Source organism: Rhinolophus sinicus, chromosome 12 (assembly GCF_057876585.1).
Source record: "Rhinolophus sinicus isolate RSI-liver-muscle chromosome 12, RSI-T2T, whole genome shotgun sequence".
Lineage (NCBI taxonomy): Eukaryota > Metazoa > Chordata > Mammalia > Chiroptera > Rhinolophidae > Rhinolophus > Rhinolophus sinicus.
Genome location: NC_142512.1, coordinates 4,820,979 through 4,839,293, shown reverse-complemented (window position 1 = coordinate 4,839,293; position 18,315 = coordinate 4,820,979). Strand labels below are relative to the sequence as shown.

General features: G+C 42.3%; 1 protein-coding gene across 10 annotated transcripts in view; it reads right to left on the bottom strand.

Moving 5' to 3' along the window:
* Positions 1 to 18,315, bottom strand: part of TNFRSF13B (TNF receptor superfamily member 13B) — a 72,382-nt gene that overhangs the window by 17,515 nt on the left and 36,552 nt on the right. For 6 of the 10 annotated variants that reach the window (XR_016022830.1, XM_074319806.2, XM_074319809.2 and 3 more), the window contains 2 exons: positions 13,237 to 13,374; positions 10,265 to 10,501 (listed from right to left, as the gene is read on the bottom strand). Coding sequence is in view for 9 of the 10 variants with exons in the window: in XM_074319804.2 (XP_074175905.1) it covers positions 10,265 to 10,501; positions 13,237 to 13,374 (375 nt within the window). In the remaining variant the exon portion in view is untranslated. Of the gene's footprint in view, positions 1 to 10,264; positions 10,502 to 13,236; positions 13,375 to 14,408; positions 14,834 to 18,315 lie in introns of those variants that run through there. The other 4 variants (XM_074319812.2, XM_074319805.2, XM_074319813.2 and 1 more) reach the window with 3 other exon arrangements.

Below are 18,315 nucleotides of genomic sequence, written 5' to 3'. Positions count from 1 at the left end.
TTGTGCAATGTTTGGGTAACATTTATTTAATATTTAATTTGGTTTAATATTTTGAGATCCTATTTTGACAATCTCTCCACATCATTGGTTTCTTTGTAACCATGTGCTGTGTTTAATGCACTTTAAAACACTCTTCCAAGAAGGGGTTCATGGGCTCCTGGGGCCAAGGTGTAATGGGGCTGGGTGACCCTGCTGTGTGCGATGCCTCCATAGCTGACCCAACATGAGGGCCTTTCCACCCCATCAATTTTGTGCCAATGTACCACCCCTCTGCCTCCATCCCAGGTGCTTGTCATTGGTGGCTTCTGTTATTGCCAGAAACAGCCTCTGGCAGGGTCCCTGCTGCCATAGCCACTATCTGTGCCCCGGGGGCCGTGGAGAACCTCCCTACAGCTCAGGCTGGCCCTGCCTGCAGAAGCCGTCACTCTCCCCAGTATGGCAGACAGGTCCCTCTGTCACCTGCTGTCTGATCCCTCCCAGGGCCCTCTCCAACCGCTCCTGTGAGCTTGCTGTCCCATCTTAGGCCTTCGACCTTGCCCACAAGGATGCCTACCGGCCTGCCCACGGCACTCCTCCTGCTGTGGGGTGCGGCCATGCAGCCCCTCCCTGTGCAGTCTCCTTAGGGAGAGGCAGAGGCTTTCCCCACTGTGCCCCTGACCCTGGCAGGGAGCTCATCTCGTGGGCCTGGAGTCTTCTACCTGTTTGCCTCCCTGGAGTAAACAGTCAGACTCCATATTCTGATGTTTGAGGCTTCCCTCCTTCCCACATCGGGGCAAGCTGGCAAGAAAGCCTAAGTGTTCCCTCCTTTGGTGCCAGTGGGAGAGCCCGACTATGCAAATCCCTCCCACATGTGAGAACACTCACCCACCCAACTCCCAACCACAATAACACCCAGACTGGGTTCCTTCCTCGCTCTCGCAGCCATTTTCAGACAAGCTTGGGAGACTGCCCTGCTCTCACTCCTGAAAGCCTCATCATGTGGGTCCCAAGCCTTTCCACAGCCTCTTGGCCAGTGTGTGGCATCATCAGTCTCAACATCCAAAACCTCCAACAGTTTAGGTGGGGGTCCCCCTGACTCTGCAGAGTGGCCACCACACTGGCCCAGCCTGGAGCTCCCTGGTGTCCAGCCTAGGGGGTTTCCTCAGGTCACCTGTCGCTAGCACAAAGCTCCTCCCAGCCCCTCCACAGTTCCCTTACACTTCACAGCATTTGCACGTACTATTCCCTCTGCCTGGAACAGCCTTCCTCCACCTTGTCTCTTAAACATGTATTTTCTTTATAAATGAGCAGTTACTATATGCGTATGTTGAGTGGGTTCTCATTGATCCTCACTGACTGATCTCTTATAATCTTCACAAGTCCATGAAGTCATATGATTTCAGTCTTACAGAACCAAGGCTCAGAGAGGTTAAGTAACTTGCTCAAGATCACACAGCTAGTGAGGGATGGAACCTGGGTCTGAGTCCAAAGTCTACACCGTCACCCTAGTTGCCTTAAAGGCCTCTCCTCAGATAAGCCTTCCTTGCTCCCCATAACACCCCTAGCTGGGTTATGTTGCCACCATGCACTGGGATTCATTTGTCATTTGCATGAGTCTCTTCCCTCCCATCAGACTGTGACTTCCATGGGGTCAAGATAGGATCTGCCTTGCTCATGCTGCCTCCCCCATGCACAGCTATGCATCAAATAGAGAAATGACAGTCCGAGAGGGATGAATGAGAGACCTGAAGTGGGGTTAAGCTGGGGCCTGGACAGAATGGGGAGTTAGTGGGGGGATGGCAGGATCTGGCGAGCCCACATTGGGGACAGGGGATAGATAAGCTCCACCACTATGTGCAGCTGGATGCGGCCTGGTCACATGGTGTCCTCCAGCCCCTGCCTTCAAACAGGTCCACACCTGGCCCCTGCCCTAGGCATGTGACCCCTGTACTTCCTGTTTACGATTCACACCAAGCCCAGCGCCTGCCCTGCCAGCACACACAGGTGTCAGAGAAGACAGCAGAACTGACCTAAACCCCAGACCACTGGGGACACACAGGGCAGGGGTAGGGCACAGTGAGCCACTGAGGCCCTGAGAAGGCCTGTGGTGGCCCTTAGCCGTGCCACGGTACGAATGCAACAGCTAATGCAGAACCAGGCGTGCTCATGCTGACCTGGCTGGCTCCCTGACATGTCCTTGCACACCCTCATCCACTCATCCTGAGGGATCCATCCCTGAAGCCATGGTGAGGCTCCCAGCTTCTCCCCAAAGCACTCCAAGGATGGGGCTTGGCTGGTGGTCACAAACAGGAAAGGCTGAGTGTGTCCCACAGGCAGCAGGTTACCCTCAGGGAGTGACAATCCCATGGGCGCCGCTCGAGGACTTTTGCTCTTGCGGCGTAAAGAAATTTGAGAACCCACAGACTGAGCCTGAATCTGAGCTCAGCCATGCACTCGCTGTGCAACTCTCAGCGAGTCACTCCAAATTTTGAGACTTAGGTTCTTGATCTGGGTAGGATTGATCTGAAGGGGAATCTATTGCAACAGAAGTGGGAAAGGATCCGGGTTGGCTGGAAGAATCACATATGTCACCAACGGCAGGGCAGACGTACAAGCCACCAGACACTGGAGGAGCAGGTGTGGCCCCCATCTTTACGGTGTGGTTCGTCCTCCCCTCTGTAGCCATGCCCTCTGCATGTGAGTCTGCAGTTCTCCTCACGAGAGAGAGGCAGCCACAAACTCACCATGGCCACAAATTATTTGCCTCTCCTCCCACCAAGAGGTGGCATCTGTTTGCCCTTCCTTGAATATGGCTGGCTTTGCAACTTGAGTAATAGAATGCAGAAGCAATGATGTAATAATGCGAGTTCCCAACGTAGGCATCAAGAGGCCTTGTATTTTCTGGCTCTTATACTCCTGCCATCATCATTAGAAGGATAAGCCTTGCCAGTCTGCTGGTCCCAGGAGGAGGAGGAGAAACATGGAGCAGAGCCACCTCCAGCTGAGAGAGCCGGACACAGCTACCCCCAGCCAAATCCTAGACTCATGAGGAATAGTAAGCCACTGAGTTTTGGTGCTGTTTGTTACATGGCAACAGCTCACTAAAAGAGAGCATAAGAGTAAGAGACAACAGTCTAACCGCATAGAACTTGGAACTGGGCAACTTCCATTATCAGAGCACATAAGGCCTGCCCTCCGGAATCTTGGTACTAGGGCCTGGCCTCACAGAATTGATGTTATCACGAGGAAAGTCACAGTAAAGGAAAGAAACCAATCAGCACCCTGGGAGCTTCAGGCCTATTGTCTCTCCACTGACCAACCAAGAGCAGAGTAAACACCAAGTGCTTATGGATCCATAAGACATACCCCTCCCATCCTTTCTGACACCACAGAGTATGGTAGGTGAGCCAAGAGGTGTTTTCTGGGCGGATAACTAAATCCTTTCAATGTATGGCACTTGGTAGATGCCCTTCCCAAAGGACTATCCTCACCATGTCCAAAGTGGCTAAACCCAACAATAAGCTTTTTTGCAATACTTTTCCCTTCTCATTCTTAGGAAGTCCCCATTGCCTCTGAATGGAATTAGAGATCTTGCTCACAAAGTCAGCTCTGCTGGTAACTTGCTGCCTGTGTTTTAAGAACTCAGTCAACCTCCATTACAAGGCTCTCAATGAATTATGGTCAAGATGGTGGAGTAGGTAAACACTATCCTTACCTCCTCCCACAATCGCATCAAAATTATTATAGAACAAACATCATTGACAAGCACCTGGAGACTAGATGAACAGAAGTCCTACAACTAAGGATATAAAGAAGAAGCCACAACGAGACTGGTAGGAGGGGCAGAGACATGGAATGTGCAGGTCCCATACCACAGAGTGTAAATTAAGATTTAGAAGGGCTATCTTGGCTGTGGAGGTCCCCCCTGAGGAGTCACAGTCCCAGACTAGGCTCCCCAGCCTGGGCCACCAGTGCCAAGAAGAGGAGTCCCCATCACATCTGGCTGTGAAAACCAGTGAGATTGCATCTGAGTGAGACAGAGGGCTGCTAGAGTCCCAGGTATTCCTCTAGAGGGGTCCTTACAAAGACTCGCTTGCTCACAAACTCACTTGCTCTGGGCTCCAGCAGGGGCAGCAGCTCAAAAAGACTGAGGGACATACAGGTCACCATGTAGCTCCCACCAGGTAGGCCCAAGCCTGGCACAAAAGGAAGCTGAACGTGGCCTGAACCAAAGCCCCTTTCAAGAGGCTCCAGAACGAACACAGCTGGTGGCCAGCTTCAGACCACACCAGAAGACCATCTAACCAGCTCCACAAATGGCACACCAGAAGGGTGAACTCAACTAGCCCCAGAACCCTGCTAAAGTCACTCCTGCTCTGTGGGATCAGTCCCTGGACAACAGCTTGTCTGCTGTAGTCACAGCCAGCTCTCACAGCCACTCAGCCTGAGGGTCACTCCCACACACTGACATGCCAACAGCAATCAAGGCCCAGCTACAACAGGAGGGCACACACAACCCACACAGGGGACACCCCTGGAGTTCCTGGCTCAGGTGACAAGGGAGACTGTGACACAGACCTCACAGGACACCTACTACATAAGGCCACTCAGTCAAGACCAAGAGATGTAGCAGATCTACCTAATACATAGAAATAAACAGGGAGACAGTCAAAATGAGGAGACAAAGAAACATTTCCCAAATGACAGAACATGAGAAAACTCCAGAAAAAGAACTAAATGAATGGTGACAATTAATATATGGGATACAGAGTTCAAAACACTGGTTATAAGGATGCTCAAAGAACTTAAAGGAAGAATAGACAGACTCAGTGAGAACTTCAACAAAGTGACAGGAAACATAAAAAAGAATCAGAACTGAAAAATACCAATAACTGAAATGAAGAAGACAGTAGAAAGAATCAACATCAGATTAGATAAAGCAGAGAATCAAAGCAGTGATTGGGAAGACAAGGTAGCAGAAAGCATCCAATCAGGACAGAAAAAAGAAAACAAAACTCAATGAGGACAGTTTAAGGGACCTCTGGGACAACTTTAAGCATACCAACATTCACATCATAGGGTTACCAGAAGGAGAAGAGAGAGATCAAGAAATTGAAAACCTAGTTGAAGCTATAATGACTGGAAATTTCCTTAACCTGGCAAAGGAAATAGACATACAAGTCCAGAAAGTGCAGGGAGTCCCAAACAACATGAATTCAAAGAGGCCCACACTAGAACACATCATAATTAAAATCCCAACGGTTAAAGAAAAAGAAAGAATCTAAAAAGCAGTTATGTACAAGGGAGCTCCCATAAGATTATATCAGCTGATTTCTCAACAGAAACTTTGCAGGCCAGAGGGGATTGTCAGGAAACATTCAAAATGACAAAAGACAAAGACAGACAACCAAGATTACTGTACCCAGCAAGACTATCATTTGGAATCAAAAGAGAGATAAAGAGTTTCCCAGACAAGAAAAAACTACAGGAGTTCATTACCATTTAACCAGTATTATAAGAAATGATAAAGGGACTTCTTTAGGGAAAAAAAAAACACATCAAAAATATGAATAAGAAAACAGGAAAGAAAAAATTCTCATTGACAAAGAGAAACACTTAGTAAAAGCAGTGGATCAACCAACTATAAAGCTAGTACAAATATTAAAAGGCAAAAGTAGGAAGAGCATGTGTAATTACAACAATAAATTAAGGGATACACCCATGAACAAAAATTTAAAAATAACGATCAAAATGTATACATGGAGGCAGGGAGTAAAAATTGTAATGATTTTAGAATGTGTTTGAACTTAAGTGATGATCACCTTAAAATAAACCTACCATGAAACACATGGTAACCACAAAACAAAAATCTACAAGAAAAAAAAAAAGAAAGACGTCCAAACATAACACTATAGAAAGTCATCAACATACAAGAGAAGAGAGAAAAGAATAAGAAAGGAATAAATAAGAACTACAAGAACAATCAGAAAACAACAAAATGGCAATAACTACATACCTATCAATAATTTATTTAACTGTAAATGGACTGAATGCTCCAATCAAAAGACACAGAGTGGCTGATTTGATTTTTAAGAAATGCAAGACCTGTACATATTTTAAGAAATGCAAGACCCACTTCAGATCGAAAGATACACACAGGTTGAAAGTAAAGGGATAGAAAAATATTTTTCATGAAAATAAAAGTGAAAAGAAAGCTGGGGTAACAATAATTTTATCAGACAAAATAGGCTTTAAAACAAAGGCTGTAAGAAGGGCATTTCATAATGATAAAGGGTTCAATCCAAAGAGACAATAAAACTCTTGCAGACATCTATGCACCCAACTTAGGAACACCTAAATATATAAAGCAAATATTGATGAACGTAAAGGGAGAGATTAACAGTAATGAAGCAATAGTAGAGGACTTTAAAATCCTATTGACATCGATGGATAGATCATTCAGACAGAAAATCAGCAAGGAAACAGGGGCCTTAAATGACACATTAGAGCAGATGGACTTAATTGATATTTTTAGAACATTTCACCTCAAAGCAGCGAATGTACATTCTTTTCAAGTGCATATGGAACATTTTCCAGGATAGTCAACACATTAGGCCAAAAAGCAAGTCTTAATAAATTTAAGAAGACTGAAATCATATTAAGCATCTTCTCTGACCACAATGGTATGAAACTAAAAATCAATTACAAGAAAAAAATGAAGAACACCCAAACACATGGAGGCTAAATAACATGCCACTATACAATGAATGGCTTAACAATGAGATCAAGGAATAAATCAAAAGATACCTTGAGACAAATGTAAGTGAAAAACACAACATCTCAAAAATCCACAGGACACAGTCAAAGCAGTTCTAAGGGGGAAATTCACAGCAATACAGGCCTACCTCAAGAAACAAGAAAAACCTCAAATAAACAATCTAACCTCACACCTAAAGGGACTAGAAGAGAAGAACAAACAAGACCGAAAGTGAATAATAATAATAAGGAAATAATACAGATCAGAGAGGAAATAAATGAAATAGAGTCTAAGACAACAATAGAAAAGATCGGTGAAACCAAGAGATGGTTCTTTGAAAAGATAAAATTTATAAACCATTAGCCAGACCCATAAAAAAAAAAAAAAGAGGGACCAAATAAATAAAATCAGAAATGAAAGAGAAGTGACAACCGGCACCACAGAAATACAATGGATTACTATGATCAATAATATGCCAACAAATTGGACACCCTGGAAGAAGTGGATAAATTCCTAGGAACATACAATTTTCCAACGCTGACTCAGACCAATAAGTACTAACAAAATTGAATCAGTAATCAAAAAACTCCCAACAAACAGAAGCCCTGGACCAGACAGCTTCACAGATGAATTTTACCAATTCAAAGAATTAATACCTATCCTTCTCAAACTATTCCAAACAGTTGAAGAAGAGAGATGGCTCCTAAATTCATTTTACAAGGCCAGCCTTACCCTGATTCCAAAACCAGACAAAGAAACCACCACCAAAAAATAAATAAATAAATAAAAAATTCTTGACCAATTTCCCTGATGAACATAGATGCCAAAACCCTCAACAAAATATTAGCAAACCAAATTCAGCAATACATTAAAAGGTCATACATCATGATCAAATGGGATTTATTTCTGAGATGCAATGTTGGTTCAATATCCATAAATCAATGAATGTGATACAACAAAGTGAAGGATAAAAATCATATGATCATATCAATAGATGCAGGAAAAGCATTTGACAAAATACAACATCCATTTATAATAAAAAACTCTCAGCAAAGTGGAGATACAGAAAATATACCTAAACATAATAAAGACCACATATGAGCTAAGATCTTACTCAAAGCTGAAAGGGATTTCCTTAAGATCAGGAACAAGAAAAGGATGTCTACTTTCACACTCTTATTCAACATAGTATTGCAAGTACTAGCCACAGCAATCAGACAAGAAAAAGAAATAAAAGGAATCCAAATTGGAAAGGAAGATGTAAAACTGTCATTATTTGTAGACCACATTATACTATATATAGAGAGAACCATAAAGATTTCACCAGAAAACTATTAGAACTAATAAATGAATTCAGTAAAGTATCAGGATATAAAATCAATAGTCAGAAATTGGTTGCATTTTTATACACTAATAACAAACTATCAGAAAGAGAAATTAGGAAAACAATTTATAATTGCATTAAAAAGAATAAAATATACCTAGGAATAAATTTAACCAAGTTGGTAAAAGACGTGTACTTGGAAAACTATAAGAAATTGAAAAAAGAAATTGAAGAAGATACAAATAAATGGAAGGCTATAGCATATTCATGAATAGGAAGAATTAATATAGTTAAAATGTCCATACCACCCAAAGCAATCTACATATTCAATGCAATCCTTATCAAAAAAACCAATGGCATTTTTCACAGAACTAGAACAAATAATCTTAATATTTATATGGAATCACTAAAGACCCCAAATAGCCAAAGCAATCTTGAGAAACAACAAAGTTGGAGGTATCATGCTATTTGATATCAAAGTATACCAGGTCTATAGTAATGAAAACAACATGGTGCTGGCATAAAAACACACACTGATCAATGGAACAGAATAGAGTACCCCAAAATAAACCTATGGCTATACGGTCAATTAATCTATGACAAAGGAGGCAAGAACATATAATGGGATAAAGACAGTCTCTTCAATAAATGGTGTTGGGAAAACTGGACAGATATACACAAAAGAATTAAAATGGATCACTTTCTTACACCATACACATGAATAAACTCAAAATGGGTTAAAGACTTAGATGTAAGACCCAAAATCATAAAACTCCTAGAAGAAACCACAGGCAGTATACTCTTTGACACTGCTCTTAGTAATACTTTTTTGGATATGTCTCATTGAGCAAGGGAAACAGAAGCAAAAATAAACATATGGGACTACATCAAAACAAAAAGTATTTTGCACAGCAAAGGAAACCATCAACAAACTGAAAAAATCAACCTACTGAATGGGAGACGATATTCACAATGATACACTCGATAAGGAGTTAATATTCAAAATATATAAGAAACATACACAACTTAACACCAAAGAAAACAATCAAATTAAAAAATGGGCGGAGGATCTGAGTACACATTTCTCCAAAGAGGACATACAGAAGGCCAGTATTTGTACACATATGAAAAGATGCTCAATATCACTAATCATCAGGGAAATACAGATCAAAATCACAATGAGGTATCACCTCACACCTGTCAGAATGGCCATCATCAATAAATCAACAGGTAAGTGTTGGCGAGGATGTGGAGAAAGGGAACCCTGTGAGCTGTTCATGGGATTGTTCATTGGTGCAGCCACTATGGAAAACAGCATGGATATTCCTCAAAAAATTAAAAATAGAGCTATCATATGACTCAGCAATTCCACTTCTGGATATTTATCCAAAGACACCCAAAGCACTAATTTGCAATTATATATGCACCCTGTGTTTATTGCAAGCATTATTTACACTAGCCAAGATATGGAAGCAACCTAAGTGTCCATTGATGGATGAATGGATAAAGCAAATATGGTATATATATATACAATGGAATATTACTTAGCCATAAAAATGAATGAAATCTTGCCATTTGAGACAATATAGATGGACCTATAGGGTATTATGCTAAGTGAAATAAGTCACACAGAGAAAAACATGTGATTTTACTTCTCTGTGGAATCTAAAAAACAAAATAAATGAACAAAACAGAAACAAACTCATAGATATAGAAAACATTTTTATGGTTGCCAGATGGGAGAGTGTTTGGAGGATGGATGAAAAGGGGGCAGGTATTAAGATGTGCAAATTGCCAGTTATAAAAACAGTCATGGGGATGTAAAGTACAGAACAAAGAACATCAATAATATTGTAATAACTGCGTGTTGTGTCAGACTTATTGGAGAGAGCACGTCATAAGTTATATAAATGTCTAATCACTATGTTGCATATAGGAAACTAATATAATATTGTATGTCACTGTAATTGAAAAAAGATTTTAATTTAGAAAAAGCCTCTCAACAATCAAGTCTTTTCTTTTCCTGCTTTCTTTCTGCCCACAGGTTTCTGGATATTTTGCCCGGATCTTTTCCTATCCTGTGATGAACTCCCTGACTCTTCTGGCTATTTGCCTGGACCCTGGACTTTCCTCTTTGCAGACCCTCCTTATTTAGCTCTGGTGCTTGGCCTTCCACTCACTCAGAAACCACACAGGTGGCTTACCTGGACCTGCCTCCGAGCCTCTCTGCTCTGATCCTTGGTACCTTCCAAAGATGTCTGACCTGGTTTCTATCTGTTGTCTTCTAAGCTCTGGCTGGAGGTTCACTTGGCTCCTGAACTTGTTCTCACAGAAGTATGTGCATTGCTTGGGGTGACGTCCACAGATGGAGGCGCAGCTGATGCAGTCCCTCAGGAGCAAGTCATAGTACCTGCCTTGCTCCTTGCGGCAACTGAGTGACTCTGGGAGACAGAAATGATTGATGCTACTGGGTGAAAGAGACCTGTAGGAGTGGTGTGTCTAACCTCAAAGAGCATCAAAGTTTTTAAAAAAATCAATCTACTTCCCCCAAATCAATTCCAGGGTAATCCAAGTCCTTTTCCAATATGCGATGGTAAGGCTATACATTGTCCTCTAAGTATTGGTTTAGCCACATCACACACACTTTGATATGTAGTCTTTTTTCTATATCTAGTTTAAAACGTTTTTACTTTTCATTATTTCTTCCTCACAGATTATTTAAAAGTACATTCTTTAGTTTCTACACATATAAGGATTTTTCTTGTTATCTTTTAAAATTGATATCTAGGTGATTACATTGTCACTAAATTTCTTTACTTGCATTTTTCAAGCCTCAGAAAGAAGAAACATATTTCATGTCAACATAAGGATTGGAGGGGAAAGCCAAAATCTTCCTTGGAAAGTTGGGAGAGGAGGCTGTAAAAAAGGTGGCAAAGTTCAAATTATTTTCTTCTGTCTTAATAATAAATGAGAATTACCAGAGGTTAAACAGGTATCAGTGCCAAAGAGCAGAAGCAAGCAAAATAAAGTCTAACCACACTTGCCTTAAGAGAGCAACTTTGAGCACATAACAGAAATCTATACTTTTACAGGGCAGCTTCTCTTGTCTTTAAAATAAGATTCGATTTACATGAAAATGTGACTCACATAGGGTATTCTAAGAGCACATTTCAGAGGCGGTGCCAAGACACAGGTTAACACCACAGACTTCAAAGCCAAATGGGGTTGGGGTACCCCTAGCTCTACTACTTGCAGGTTGTGGGGTCTTAACCTCTCTGTGTCTCGGTTTCCTCATTTCAAAGAGAGGAGCAATAATATTTACTTCTTAAGGTTGTTTTGAGGATTTGAAGTACCCAGCACAGTGCCTGGCACATAATAAATAAATGATCAGTTAATGGAAGGTTTAAGTACTGTGTTTCCCCGAAAATAAGACCTCACCGGAAAATAAGCCCTAGCATGATTTTTCAGGATGACACCCCCTGAACATAAGCCCTAATGCGTGTTTTGGAGCAAACCTTAATATAAGATCCAGTCTTATTTTGGGGGAAACACAGTAGGATATTCACTTGTGCCTCTTTGCAACAGCAGCACACCAATCCTTATGTCCTCGACAGAATAAAGAAAAAGGCCAGAAAGATGGTGGAACTGAAGCCTTAGGGAAGACTCAGATGGCCCTTATAAAACCAACTACCGCCCGCTGTCCTGGCCCTGCCCTGGCCCCAGGGCTCCGCTGAGTTGCTCAGGACCACTGGACTGCCACTCACGAGGCAGAGGTAACCTAATGGCAGTGGTGCTCCTGGGGCTTTGTGTGATCTCCTCCCCTCCTCAGGGACCACAGTGTGGCTGTCGCAGCTGGTTCCTGACCGCCCCTGGCCACCGGCCCTTACTGCCTGACCTCACAAACCTTCCTCTGGGCCTTGCTTTTGATCACACTGGTCCCGTTCCTAGGAGTGCCGTCCTCCTCAGCTGACTTCCTCACCTACCAACTCTTAACACTTCATCTCAGGGGGCACTTCCTCCAAGAACACTTCCCTGTTCCCCAACCCAAGAGCTGGATGTAGTCTTTCCCAACTGTGGCATTTTATGGTACTTTACCTTTCTACTTTGAAATGTAGAGAAATCTCCCATTAGATGATAATTTCCTTAAGGGTCATGTGAGATTCTTATTTCCAAAGGGCTAGAGAGTTCCATGAATACTTGCAGAATGACACAATAAATGCCATGGTTTTGGAATCAAAGAGTTCTGGTTCCTAAGCTTTCCACTATTATGCTGTGTGATCTTGGGCAAGTCACTCAGTCTCTCTGAGCTCCACTTGACCAGTATTTATGAAGCACTTACTATGTGACAGGCACTGTGCTAAACTCAGGTAAGGAAAGGAGCTCACAATCTGGTGGTTGAGACACACATGAAACAACAAAAAACCCCCACAAAAGAACATAATACAAATTGGGATAAGTTCCATTAAGGACAAGAACAAGTTATGAAAAAGAATAGCAAGCAAAATGTATTTTTCAGGACAATCAGAGAAAATTGGGGGCCTGAGTAGAGATGATGTTAAGGGGTTATTGCTGGGGGTGATAAGATATTGAGGTTACATATTAAAGGTCCTTGTGTGTTAGGGATTCATGATCTAGTATTTACAGGTAAAGTGATACGAGTTCTTGAATTTGCTTTAAAATACACAAGAAAAAAATTGGTGGGGGAATAAAACGGCAGAAATTTAAAGCCAATGATGAGTCGGCAGGGGTTTATTATACTATCCTGTCTATGTTTAATAACTTATATGATAAAAAGTTTTAATAGAAAGTAAGAACAGAGGATAAAAGAAGGCCTAATTTCGATTGGGCAGTCAGAGAAGACATCTGACATTTGGGCTGAGACCTTAAGGTTGGGTAGGAGGGAGTCAAGGGAAGAAGAATGAGGAAGTGCTTTCCATCCAGAGGGTACAACAAGTGCAAAGGCCCTGAGGCAGGAAAGAATACAACATATTCAAGAAACTTCAAGGAGGCCAGTGTGGCTAGAGCAGAAGATCGAGGGGTGATGGGGTATCACATTGTAACTCTCCTTCTACCACCCCCTCCTCAGGCACCCAAGTGCGGTGGGGCCAGAGGGACCTCTGGGAGGAAAGGAGGGAGGTGACCCAGTCATCCCCTGGGCTCAGGTCCCAGAACTCACTGCAGAAGTCTGCACAGGTTTGTGGAATCTTACGGCTGCAGATGGATTTGCAGGATAGGCAGTCGTTCAGGAGATGATCCCAGTATTGCTCTTCCGGGCATGGCTTCATGGTCACCCTCGTGTGCAGGCCCTGCGGAGCTGAGAGGCAGGGAGTGTGAGGGCAGCTGGCACCCGCTGGAGGTTGGAACCCAGGCAGCTCTCCTGCTCATATTCCCACTCTGTCTCGGTGAGCAGAGGGGGAACCAGACAAAAGTGGCTTTCAACCGCAGCTGTAGCCGCTGAGTGACCTGGGGCAGCCACCTCACCTCCTTGAGCCCGAGTTTCCCCATCTGTGAAAACGCCTATCTGAGGCCCCTCCCTCACATCAGCCACGCCCTGCTTGGCACTTTCCCTGCCACGCCTCTTCTCACCACAGGATCTTTGCACATCCTGTTCCCTTTGCAGAAAATGCCCTCTTCCCACCTTCTCAGCTGGTTATTTCCTCCTCATCCTTTAGATCTCTGTTTCAACGTCATTTCCTTGGGGAAGCCTTTCTGACTCTCCCCACAGACAAGGAGACACCCTGTTTTCTGCACGCTTATATGCCCTTTAGTTGTCACTTTACTCTCATGAGTGTGATAATTTGATGTTGTCTCCCCCATTAACTATAAACATCATGTGGGCAGGGCTCTGTCTAATTTGGTTTGTTTGCTGCTGTGTCCTGAGAACCTAGAGAGTGCCTAGGACACAGTAGTTGCTCTTTAAATGAATAAAAAGAAAAGCAGATCTAGCTAGTGCCTAGCATATTGCAAGCACTCAATAATTGGCAATTTCCTTCTGTTTTTCCTTGTTTACTGAGGTATGAGACACATGCAATGTCATGTGTAGTGTACACAGATGCTAAGTGTATAGCTTGATGAATTTTTCCATATGTATACAGTGGTCCCCCTTTATCCACAGGGAATATGTTCAAGACCCCCAGTGGATGCCTGAAACTGCGGAGAGCACCGAACCCTGTATATACTATTTTTTCTTATACACACATAGCTATGATAAACTCTAATTTATAAATTAGGCACAGTAAGAGATTAACAGCAGCTAATAATAAAATAGAACAATTATAACAATATGCCGTAATAAAAGTTATGTGAATGTTTCTCTGTCTCGCAAAACGTCTTATGCACAGTACCCACCTTTTCACCTAACGCGAGCACTTCTTGGCTTCTCTTTGGCATGTCCAAATTGGCAGGATCACTACCCTTGTGCTTTGCAGCCATTATTAAGTGAAATAAAGGTGACTTGAGCACAAGCACTGAGATACCAAAACAGTTGCTCTGATAACTGAGACGCTACTAAGATGGGCGAGGAGTGTGCACAGCGTGGAGTCACTGAACAAAGGGACTCACGTCTGGCAGGATGGAGAGGGACAGTGTGAGATTGCATCACGCCACTCAGAATGGTGCACAATTTAAAACTTAGGAATTGTTTCTGGAATTTTTCATTTAATATTCTCGGACCTTGGTTGATGGGGGGCTAGCTGAAACCACAAGAAGTGAAGCCATGTAAGGGGCACTGCTGTGCTATGCGTCACTACCACCCACATCAGGATACAGAACATTTCTTGCACCCCAAAGACTCTCTCGGGGCCCCTCCCACCCAACGCCCACTCGCACAGGTAACTTCTATTCTGACTTTTATCACTGTAGGTTGTTCATATTGCCCATTCTTGAACTTTTGCATCTGGTTTCATTGGCTCCCCGAGACGCTTCCCTGCTAAGGTCTGTCAGCAGTTTGTTTTTTATTGGTGAGTTTTCCACTGTATGAATGCATCTCATCGCCCATATTTTTCTGTCTGATCTCATGACATTTGCTTCCTCCGACAACTTCTCCCTTAAAACGTCCTGCAAGGCATTCATTTATTCTTTAATGAAAGCAAGCTTAGAAAAGAACAGTGGCTCCCAGTTTAACATCACAGCTTAAATACATGGATTTATCTTCCTTCCTTCTTGAAACCCTACTAAGAGAACAGGAAAAGATATTTGTCCTCAAAGATAAGAGAATGGAAGAAGTTACTGTAACAGGGGACAGACGTCAGCAACATTTTGGAAGATGAAAGGCAGGTGGACCAGAGTGAGTGACTTCAGTTTAAGACCTCTCTACTTTGAAACCCATTGGGGTAAGGAAACTGATTTGAGCCACAGAATCCCAGTAAGTTTCCAGGACTGGAGACACCAGGTATCTCTAACAGTTGTGGATGGGAGGGTAAAGCAATGAAAAAAAGAACTTGTTGGAACTTATACAAAGAGGGCTTAACTCCAGCCAGAATTTCATACTCTGACAGGTGACAATCCCTTGTCCACCCAGGCAGAAAACTAGGAGTCTCCTCAGACACAGCTGAGGGTAGCATTAAAATCCACTCTCCTCCAGCCACTACCTAAAAAGTGTGGTGGCCAGGTTTTAAAAAATGTCTCCTTTCTCTTCCTGCAACTGGCAGGAAATTAGAAGACTCTGCTCTAGGAAAATTGACCCAAAGGAAAAGACCTGGAGGCACTGACTGGGAGATTCTCTCAAGAAAATGACCACGTTGCTGCCTGACCATCCCAGAGCAAAGCTTCTACATTAGCAACCCCATTCATTTACCCAGAACTTCCAATAAGCTGTTAGAGTCTCAGTCTGAATTGTGAACCAACAGCCAAGGATCATTTAATATTGAAGCACCACCTCTACATGCCAGAGAGTCCAACACGGCAAGCAGAAGAAACACGATGGGAGTCAATATAAACAGTGCAGGGAACAGAAGAAAATAAAAAGACAAAAACAGTGACAACTGATATCCTCAGGAACATATGAGAATTCCTACATTCAGGAAAAAGAATGGTGTACTATTTTTAAGAAAATAATAGGCATAAAATAAAAATTACTAGAAATTAAAAATATAATACTCAAAGTAAGAACATCAGTAGGAGGATTGTAAGATGTAACTGAAGAAATTTCCCAGAAAATAGGGAGAAAAAAGATATGAAAATTATGGAATCATTTTAGGAAGTCCAAAAGTTGACTAAGAGGAATTCTGAGAAAACAGATTTGAAAAACATTAGCTTCTGGATTCAAAGAGCCAATCTGGTGTCTGGCACAAACCAACACCCTCATCATGAAATGATGTGGAGCACTAGAGAGTACGAGCAAATTCTAAAATCTTCTTGAGAACAAGCAGGTTACCCACAGAGCTTTGTTAGTTAGGAAGTCAGCGTAAATATCACATCAAAACCAGGATATGAGAACGACATCAGGGAAGACGGCTTCCGCTCCAGTAATCTGCCCGTTCACTTTCTGAACTGGTAGCCACTCTCTGAAGTAATTATTTTTGGAACTCTGGAGCTGTACAGGGGAGGGCTGGTTGAAGAGGTTGATAAATTTTGGTGCATTTCAGCCTATTGAACATAGTTGCTACCACTCCCCAGTCCCCAGCCCCCTGTAGACAGCAGTGTGGACAGTGGCTCATGTTGCTGGTGCAATTTGCTGGAACTTGGATGGGCAATGAGGACCTTGCCCACCATCTATTGGGATTGTGGGTTCTGATTGCCAATTGCTGCTTTTGATCACTAAGGGGCCAGCATAAAAGTTGGTGGCCATTGTTGGTGGTCCAAGGGCTGATGTCGTGTCCAAGGGATTTAAAGCAATAGTACTCTCTGCCCACACATACCTTTTGGGAACCAGACATTTAAGGAAATTTTTGTCAGGTCACTGGTTGACTGCAAAGATAAAGGAACAGAAACTTCAGTGGCCACACAAAAGGAATACATACTTTGTAAAATTAGTTTGGAAAAGTCACAAATGGACTTCAGCCCTCAAAAGCAACATTCGGCAACCCCTGAGGAGTGGGAGAACCAGATTTCCCAAGTTTCTACAACATAATACTCAAAATGCCCAGTTCCCAAAAAACCTACAAAACATACAAAAAACTGAAAAACATGCCACATTCACAGAAAAGCTATCTCCAAGGAAACCTATACACTGGAAATATTAGTCAAAGAGGTTGTATCGACTGTCTTAAATATGTTTGATGAGCTAAAGGAAACCATGGACAAAGAACTAAAAGAAATCAGGAAAATAATGAACAAAATGAGAATATGAATAGAGAGATACAAGTTGTATGAAAGGAACCAAAGCTTGGAAGTAACCAAGGTTTCCTTCAGTAGGTGAATGGATAAGCAAACTGTGGTAAATCCAAACAATGGAATTTATTCTGACTAAAAAGAAATGAGTTATTAAGCTATAAAAAGAAATGGAAGAGCCTTAAATGCATATAATTAACTGAAAGAAGCCAAGCTGAAAAGGCTACTGTATGATTCCAGACATATAACATTCTGGAAAAGGCAAAACTAGGGAAACAGTAGAAAGATCAGTGGTTGTCAGGGTTTGAGGGGAGGAGACATAAAGGCAGAGCACAAGGGATTTCATAGGGCAGTAAAACTGTTCTATATGATACTACCATGGTAGATACATGTCATTACACACTTGTCAAATCCCATAGAAGGTACAGCACCGACTGAACTTTAATGTAAGCTATGGACTATGGGCGATATGAAGTATTAATGTAGGTTCATTGATTGTAACAAATGTACCAGAAGGTGCAGCACATTGATCGTGAAGGAGGCTGTGCACGTGAGGGTGTAGGGGAGTATATGGGAATCTCTGTACTTTCCACTCAACTTTTCTGTGAACCCCAAACTGCTCTAAAAATAGTCTATTAAAAATGAAAACAAACATAAATTCTGGAATTTAAAAGTCCAATAACTGAAATGAAAAACTCATTGAAGGGGTTGAACAGTAGATTTGAGCAGGCAGAGGAAAGGATTATTGAACCTAAAGATAAGACTATTGAAATTATTTAGTCTGAGAATCAGAAATAAAAAAGAACAAGGAAAATGAACAGAACTTTAGGGACTTGTGGGACCCCAGTAATCATATCACTATATGCTTAGAGGAGTTCCAGAAGGAAAAGAGAGAGAGAAAGGGGCAAAAATTAATAATAAGAAGAAATAATGGATGAAATCTTAGGAAAGTCAGGAATATACAATTTCAAGTATCTCAACAAAC